General features: G+C 41.3%; 1 protein-coding gene across 3 annotated transcripts in view; it reads left to right on the top strand.

Moving 5' to 3' along the window:
• The window catches only part of LOC131935041 (uncharacterized), a 63,467-nt gene that overhangs the window by 48,700 nt on the left and 5,266 nt on the right, over window positions 1–9,501 (top strand). For 2 of the 3 annotated variants that reach the window (XM_059291317.1, XM_059291318.1), the window contains exon 3: window positions 4,980–7,557. In XM_059291317.1, the coding sequence (XP_059147300.1) occupies window positions 4,980–7,048 (2,069 nt within the window). In that variant the 3' untranslated portion in view covers window positions 7,049–7,557. Of the gene's footprint in view, window positions 1–4,979; window positions 7,558–9,501 lie in introns of those variants that run through there. The other variant, XM_059291319.1, reaches the window with a different exon arrangement.

The raw sequence follows: 9,501 nt of genomic DNA, 5'->3' as shown, positions 1-9,501 counted from the left end.
ATAAATACACGGACTAAAAAAATCTTGAGCGACCAGGATTCGAACCTGGGTTGTCGCGGCCACAACGCGAAGTACTAACTACTATACGATCACGGCCAGCGCTCTCACATCGATTGGGGCCGAAGTAAATGTGTCAATAGGCTTCCAGTCTTGTCGGTATCTTTAGAAATCATGTCCTCAGTTTTATGGTCCTTCGGGCGTAATTAAATTAAGCTAATTACGGTCTCTAATTGCTAGTTTTTATGATTGCATCTGAAATTGTTAGGCGAAAGTAGCCTGCCTGCCAAATTTCAGAGCTCTAGAGCAATCAGAAGTGGGTTAATTTTCGATGTCAATTTTAACAACAAACATCCAAACAAACAAACAAACGCGAAGCTGAGTTAAGAAAAACGTTATAATAACAGGGGATGGGAACTCGGGCTATAGACATGATTTTTAATCCATTTTAAATACTTAAAGTTTTAAAAATAGAATAAAATCTCGTAGACAAATTAATTGCACACCAAGTGAACGCAAATAAAAAAAGCGCATAATAGTGCGCAATATTATTAGTACTTTTAAAATTTACATTAGTTTTTTGAGAAATCGGAAGTAGCGTAAATTACTACTTCCAGTCAACGGAAATTACTCAAAATTTTACAGAAGGTAGAGAATTAGATCTTTTACTTACATGTGAAATTTCATTTATCTATCTGAAATAGTACTCAAGTTATAGGCTTTTAAAAAATTCAAAGTAGGAAAAGTACCACTTCCGGTTATCGGAAATCGCTCAAAAGTTGATACGGATCTACGATTTTGATAAAATACTTATATATGAAATTTCATCAACCTAGCTGTAACGGTACTCAAGTTATCGTGTTTACACACGGACAGACACACACACAGACACACACACAGACATACGGACAAGATTGCAAAATTATGTTTTTCCGTATCAGTGAGGTGTAAAACGTCGAGATTTGTAAAAATCTCGATTTTTTTTTTTTTGCACGATTACAATACTTTCTCTATACTACGTATATACGAGAAAGTAAAAAAAGCTGAAACCCCATCTCGTATTTTTATTCAATATCCCAAAAAAGGTGAAAACGTATATATTCTAGAATGTTTTGAAGCATGCCACAAAAAAGCCAAAAGCATAACGAACATATTTATGCACGTCCCAAAATGCCGAAAACCTCAGCAAAAATCTATTATTTTCGCAACTTCTCAAGTTAAAATAAACTCGGCTTGGAAAAAAAAATTCCTATCGCACCAAACGATGTCTGAACCGGCGTAAGATTTCTTCCGAACGAAATATGACGTGTGTGTAATGAGGAAAGAGAAAGAAAACTAAAAGAATTTCCAAGCTACCTGATAAAAGGATGATTAATGTGAACGTTTTATTCTGCGATGTTTCACATTGGGCTTCCAATCTGGGGGTCGTGTTAACAGTTCGCCACGCCAAAGCCGATCAAGTTTTGGTCGAGTTTCAACAATCCGTGCGTACATTTGTGCTACAAGTTTGGCCAGGTACGCCGTGAGCTGTACACCTGCCTGTTTGAACGCCTACTCCACAGACGAGGCTATCGTCAACAGCGTTGTTGTGACACCCGATGATGGTAGCACAGCTTCACGGCTGGCTAATTTCGTCCAAGCAAATATTAGTCCGCTACCCGGGTCGTCACCCGTGTTCATCCGCGGTTAAAGTCAACAAAGCATTCACTTACCGGCGGAGTGACGCGCGCACAAGCTTCGTGAGTTAGGTTGAAAGACGGGGGGAGGGCGGGGATGAAAAAAAAATCGACGGGTTATGTTTATTAATGTTTGTTGAGTAATGCGCGTGCCTTTTGGCGCCACTATTGTAGTTAACGAGTCTCCTGTTGCTGGCGAGCATGTTAGCAGACGATTCATCTTGAACTCAGCAGACGTTCTTCCCATCATGTTCAGCTAATGGTTGAGCCCCCATGCTCTCTTGTCTAGCTACATCCTAGATCTAAGACCTGCTGATTGAAAACTGCTTGTCGCCCTGGCTATTGTGTCATAAATTAGCGGGTAAGACAAACTTAAGACAGTTAACTGGCTGCTATGGTAACTTAGTTGGGAGATGTTACTTTAGTTTTTTTTTCTTTTTATAAATCGAATACTTGATAACAACTTGACCTGGCTAAATAGGGGCTATATTTAATTGATAACTTAGAGATTTTTAAACAACCATTTTAGAAATAAACTAAATGGCATCTGCATTATTCTTTTCGTATCTTACAAAAGTATCTTAGATATATTATTAACTTATAACAGTGAAAAATATATATTGAAATAAAAAAATAAAAATTAAGACATGGACGCTTACGAAACGAACAAAAAACATGGGAAAAAATCCTGGTAGGAAATTCCACCCCACCCCCAACCCCCACCCTGATCTCTACTATCCACACATGCTTCCTGCCCCCTGCTCTAAATCTCTGTCAATAGTGCCATGCACGCTGGCCCATTACTGCCCCAGACAAGGCGTGTGGCCCGAGCTAGTGAAAGAGCCGTAGCAGGGCCATTAATCCTGGCCAAGGGCGCTCTAAAATGTGAACACGGGCCGCCCGGTGTAGAAACATCCACCACCATGCATGTCTGTTTGCTTGTACAAAGGTCAGGCCGTCAAAGCATTGGCTGGGCTAAACCCCGGTGATTGTTTTTTATTTTCTCCCACAGGAGATTTTCACTTCCCGTCCTTTCTGGTTTGCATCAAGTGAAAAATGGCGGGAGCGATGAAACAACAGGACGAGAATGTTAGCGTATACAACGTGATGTCAGCTCAACCTGGGGCTGAGCTCTCCACTTATGATTGTCACATTTGGTTATGTGGGGTTAGAGTTCACGTAAATAGCAAATAGTGGCTGGCCACCTCATTGGTTTCTAGCAGGAAGACGGTAGACTATATCTACTTTATAAAGACTGTTTCGTATTATGAAAGTAGATTCCGTACGTGACCGATCCTACAATATTGTAAACATTTGCTCCCCAGATTAATGATTCTTCCTTCTTAATTTAAATATTGATAGGGATTTCCTCCAACACAGATAAGTATTACTTGTAAACGTGTTATGCGCCTAAGTCCCGTTGACTCCGATTTCAGTCTATTTTGTGGATTTGCTTGTTAAGAACAATCAGCAAAACAGCAGTTGTTTGATTTTGGAGTTTTCTCTCCTACACGAGTTGTCATCCCTGTCATCTCTCCGCGGATCCGAACTTGGGACCTATAAAATTAGCAACCATGCGCTCATCCGCCCGACCATACCACTCCCCCCCCCCCATCCCCAATTTCAAAATGGACATCATTCGAGAGTACGTGTATCGATAGTGAGTGCGAAATTCCAGTATAACTACTATAGCCCTATCTCTAAAACCGCATGCATTTTTTAAATGTATGGTTCATGTAAAATTTGACATGTGGATGTGTTGAAATTTGCCCAGATTTTATTAACGCTGTTACAAAATGCCAAAATTTTTTTGATGAAGTTTTTATACCCCACGAACTAGTGCTTTACAAACTATTTTTGAAAATTATGACAGTCTTTATTTTTTAGTAAATACGCCTAAACTGCATGCTCTAAATTTGTTTTGCGTTATTCGGGTGATTTTGTAAACAGCTTAAGACAAATATTTCACAATATCACGTCTAACTTCCGTTTTACGTATTTCACAATGTTTTTCTATGTTCAAAACTCTTTACTTTTTCAATAAAGATCTTCCGTTTTCTCAACGTAGATCGTCGGCTTATTTAAGATTTCCCCAAAGAGCCAGACTAATAACGTATGCCGTTGTGTGTTTTATTTGTTTGACAAATGAATGACGTGCCGTGATGTACAAGATAATTGCTCCATCGAAAGACATAATTGTATGTATTCTAGCCAGCGCTATCATAGCACGGCCATTTCTTTTTACTCCGCTAAACTGGCTCAGTCTCATAAATCTATTCTCATATTTAGTTCAGTTGTTTTTTAAAGATTTTAAAAAAATAATCAACTCGACAAAAAATGAAGAAAAATATTTTTTATTTAAAAAAAAAACAAGCAATAATCCGGTTTTATTTGCTTTGGCGAAATTTTTTTTTAGCGAAAAACGAAAAGGGCTGTGCAGTTCAGATTGCTGAAAATGCGAATTTCACTCCGGCCTATGCTGCCGGCGAGCTAACGAACCCTTAATCGGTCCATACAAGCGTTAGAGATGTCAAAAGCGATTTGACAAACCAGTCAATCGGCACCGGTCTAGCGCGAGTGCCGGCAGGTCTATCTCCCCATCTCACGTTCCCGCCTCGCCCAGTAATAGATTCCCGAGTCGGGAAAGAACAAGGAGGATAACCCGCGGTGAAAGCTGTAAATTCTACAAGAGTTTTGCGTTTCAGGTGAGCGGGTGTTTGGTGCTATAGACCTCAGTGTTTGTCTCGATGAAACCCTCCACTCGGTACTTACCTTAGCTAGTGATGAATGGCGAACACGTGGTTCGCACAGGAAGTGACGCTACCTGAACTCTTTTAGTTGTGGAAACTACTTTCTGAAAACCTAATCTCGGTGCTTGTGGAAACAATATCTAAGGCTCGTCATAACTCTTTTTAAACACGTCGCAAGTGTGAACACTAGGTGTTGAACGCCGACACACATAATAAACCTAACGCCCCCACAACATCTTTTAGTAAAATAAACATACGAATTACCACGGGAATGTTTTTTTTAATTACATACAATTAAAAGGGTTGTTATTGACTTTCAAATCTCGTTTTAAAAAATGTAATTACAGCAATTTATAAAACATCTTACTTCCTGCATTTTGAAATAAATTGTATTGATTTTATTTCCTCAGAGATGTATATTTTGTTTAGTTTAAATTGCGTAAAAATTGGTCTCATTCAAATAAAATCGTTTTAATGTAGCTTTTTGAGTATTGTTAATTACATTTAATTTGTTGAACATTTAAGCTAACTCGTACCTTTCTGTTTCTACTTACAGATGCATCATGGGCCAGTAACATAGACTTCATGTACCACCCTGAGCGAGCCTACCTGAGTGAAATACGGAGCAGTGTCAACGTGTCTCACTACTCCAACGCCACCCACGTCATCCTACCCACCCCCCGGGTGCCGTCTGAAGGGTGGTCGGATCGCATGACCATCAGCATCACCTTCGTCAACTTCTGCTTCGCCCTCATCTGTTTCCTCGTCCGCTACGCCTCCGTCTTCTGGTACACCAACAAACTCATGACCGCCGTCTTCGCCCTGCAGCTCTTCGGTATGGTGCTCAACTCCATCTTCAGCTTCAACTGCTTCTCCACGCTCTACTGCGTCTGCTACAACAAGAACCTCTTCCCCAACGTCCACCTTTCGCTAGGGTGTATGGTCGACCTGGTGCTATACCTCATCGGCAGCACGATCCTCATCCTCTCGACTATGACTGTGTTCGAGTACGGCTCGCATTACTTTCATGAAAAATTTAAAATCGTGGAGCGGCACCACAATCCTGAAAGCTACATCAAGGAGACGTTAATCGTCAACAGCGGGTGTCAAGGCTACATCCCGCATTCGTGCGCCATGGGGGCGCTGGTTGTGTTTGCTGTGTGTAAAGGCCCGCTACTCTACGAACAAGTTTCTTTAATGCGCCTGACCGGCGATCAGCTTCTCTTATCCGGGATTGTTTGCGAGGTTTGTTACATGGTTCTGTGGGTAGCGTTATGGTTTGGGTTAACTATCAAGCAACAGTGGAAGTTTAGGATTCTCGATTACGTCCCGCTGAAACAACCATGCCAGTTGTTATCAGACGACTGTATCGTCAAAACTAGCCAACACGGGTTCGGGGACCACAGCCAGACGGACAGCTTGACGCGGTCAAGACGCCTGAGTGGACGAGAGAGCTATCCCAGGTACTGCGATAACGGAGCGGCATTAACCGCCGGGACCTATGAGGACAACTACCATTCCGATATTTGCACGGACGATTCGGATTTAATCAACAACGCCGGGGAAGTGATTCTCGACTTGGACGGGAACCCCAGCGCCACCGACAGCGGTGCCAGACGACAAAGAAACCGCCGGCACGGCGGTCAACGCGTCACATTTGACGAGAAAGTCAGGAGCAGGCGCTCCCCCAGCAAGGAAAACTACACCCCCACCAGCAGCCTAACGCGGCAGGGGCACCCCGCCGCCTCACATCGTCACGATGACGTCAACCATCTAAATATAGTCGCGGATATACACAACACCGTGCCGTCATCACCCACAGCTCAGGGCGACAGTGACGTCATTCTGCGCAACAAACCCACGGACAACTCCACATTGACTCGTGAATACAGAAACAGCATTAGGAGTAAATGCGGGGAGTATTATTCCAGCTCCAACAACCTTTCCGGGTTCGAGGAAGCGGTCCTGGGAACGAGTCCCCCGGAGACTCTGACCACGCTTATGTCCTCTTTCCGGGACAAAGTTCGTGAGTCGTCAATAGCGGCCAGCACTTTTAAAGAACGTGAGCGGCACATGCTCGAACAGTTTGAGTACGTGGACCCGCCCCCTCCACCTATTATCGACGACCTGGAGAACGTCGAGACGGAAAAACGCCGCTGTATCGCCATCTCAGACGAGGACATCGGAAACCTCCGGCTGGAGAATTCCGGCATGAACATCCCCGTGGACCCTCGGGACACCAAGGACGTTTACTACAGATACGACGACAACATCAACGATTACCCCAAGACTTCGTCCTTGACCCGAAAAGGCAAACAAAAAAGTGAGGATGGACACCACAACACCGCCACATCTGATGTGAACGCGCCGCCTTTAATGGAAGACATTCACTCGGGCAAGACGAGAGTGGTGGTGGTCCCCAAAGATAGCCATCATCACCTGGTAGGTGGTAGAGTGGACCACCGGGTCTTGCACCTCCCTTCCCAACCCCGTTCCGTGCAGCTTTTCGTGTGTAAAAAGAACGACATCGGTCGACGTGACTCGGCTAATTACTCCCTGACCTCATCACAGGATAACTCCTCTAATGAGTCTGACCACGGTCAGGCTTTGTGTAGCCAAGTCTGACCTGCGGTGGTCATCTTGGGCATGAATCCATCAATCAAACCAGTCGACCGTAACCAGACTAACACGTGAACTGTGCATGTTAACAATAACTGAGTTTAAAGACCTGGAACATGAAACCACAACAGCTTCTCATACCTCTTGCATGTTAATTAATGTTACGGCATGTGTTCACTGACGTTTTCTTTACCTCATTGCATGGGTCCAATAACAATGTAATTAACATATCTAATGACTGTGATGATAACTATAACATGTGCTGGCATGTACTAAAGAACATTATATAGAACTTTATGGTAAGGAATATGTGGTCAACAGATTCCACTCGACTTGATATGTGGTCGTCTCTGCTGGGCTGTCTTCCCATATGTTTCCTGAACATGTTGACTTGTGTTGATGTTTGTTTACTAGAAATATAACGTAAAAGTGTATACAAAGTGTCTGTACGACTTTCTTTAAAATTGTACTTGTAATGTTTGAAATTGTTTTCAAGTCCCCCACTCTCTCCCCGTATCTCACGCCAACAAAGAAAAAAAAGCACTGCGACTAAGTATGGCTTTATTTTGTTTTTTTCTGCGCTAGATAAAAAATGTAGGAGAATAAGTTTCAATTCTCTTGATAATAAACATATTCATTATCTTAATTTGAAAGTGCATTAAAATTGTATATGTTCAGAAGATCAATCTGCGGTATTTTAAATAGGTTTTTAAGTTTCAACGGATATTTTTAACAATTTAAATGTTTCAGATTTTTTAAAGTTGTAAGGTGAAAATATTAAAATTACATCATTTTAAAAACACGAGTCCTAAAAACAAATACAGATTTTAACAATTAAAAAGTGTAGGTAGGTAGACAAAACAGTGTGAACTTTATCTAACAATTTGGCCAGATCCATTGCCAACATCCAAGCCTAATGTTTGAATATGAGTTGCCATTTCAGCAACAGCATCGTGTGTGTAACCCACTGCCCGTCTGAATGTTGGTTGTGTTATAATTAGCGGCCTGTGTCTTACTTTTAAACTAAACCGATAATCCTTTTTACTAACTTAAAATTAGGTATCTTTAATACATAAATACCACTCCCTTCTCTAAAGAATGCTTTAGGACTCAGTGGACAAAGTGATAATTTTTTTCAAAAAATAAGTTCCGACCTGTGTAATATTTTAATTGCTTCCCCTACACTATCCCTGTAAATTAGGGTCAATGATAAAAATACCCAAGTGGTTGGATTTAATAAAACGGTTTAAAAATACAAGTTGTTTCAACTTGAACCTCGTTTTTTCCCAAAACTATCAGTTCAGTATTTTCCCCACTGCGCCCTGCTTATAAATTATTTAACTGCCCGGTAAAATGTTCTTTTGTTCAAAATGCACAGAGCTTCATTTAACTTGTTTAGCTTCCGACCTCATCAACAGCCTAACCTTTAGCCGGTTATCATATTTTTATCGTTAATGCTCCACTACCCCCCCCCCCCTCCAATCCACACGCACCTTTTTATGAGTATTCACAGAGATCTCTTGTCCAACATTTCCGGTAGAGTTTAACATGAATTTAAATTGCTGGTGAATGTTTCATTCTGAGAATTAGTTCCCAAAATCACGTTTTATAAGTTCTCTTGTACCATATGCTTTTAATGTCGTAAAAAAAATTAACCATATGACATCACCCTAATGTGTCATTTCTTTGGGAACTGACATAGTTTTAAATTCTTCTCAAGGTAAATCAAAAACATTTGTTGATATCGACTTCAACAAAGATGTTGTTGTAGGTCATTGATTGATTAAAAATTCATTGAGACTGCATACGAAACAATTCACATTAAACATACTAACCAAGACTTAAGAAAAAGTCAGTGTAATTAATAAACCATTTTATGAAAACTGAGTAACCTGTGTTTATATAGGTTAAAAAACTTTACTAAGGGGTCATCCATAAATGACGTCACGCTTTTTATGACGATTTTTACCTCCCCCCTCCCCTCCGTCACACGTCGTCACAAAAAGCCAGACCCCCCCCCTAAAATGACGTCACACCTCAAACTACAACCCCCCTCAAAATTGCAGTTGAATTTTTTTTAAACATCGATATTTTTTCCAAAATCTTGTCTAAACTATTACAATTTATTAAAACAGTTATCTAAAACGCGAAATAACGTCTAAAATTCGTTTTCTAACATTGTTTTTTTATAATGCAAAAATGTGACGTCGCAACATCTGACCCCCCCCCCTCCCCCTCATCACACATCGTCACAAAATTACGGACCCTCCTCCCCCCTACGAGTGTGACGTCATTTATGGATGAACCATAAGAACACTGCCAGTCGTGTGTTTAGATCCATTCTGTGAACAGCCACAGTTTTATTCATTGCAAAGAGGGGGTGGGGGTGAGGCTATTTAATACGATCTTAGAATATGCTATACAGGGTTTCTTTCATACAGTATTTATCTCGAACGGGG

Source organism: Physella acuta, unplaced genomic scaffold (assembly GCF_028476545.2).
Source record: "Physella acuta isolate Inbredline_101_S28 unplaced genomic scaffold, ASM2847654v3 ptg000129l, whole genome shotgun sequence".
Classification (NCBI taxonomy): domain Eukaryota; kingdom Metazoa; phylum Mollusca; class Gastropoda; family Physidae; genus Physella; species Physella acuta.
The sequence above is the reverse complement of the archived record's forward strand: the minus strand, read 5'-3'. Positions and strand labels throughout refer to the sequence as shown.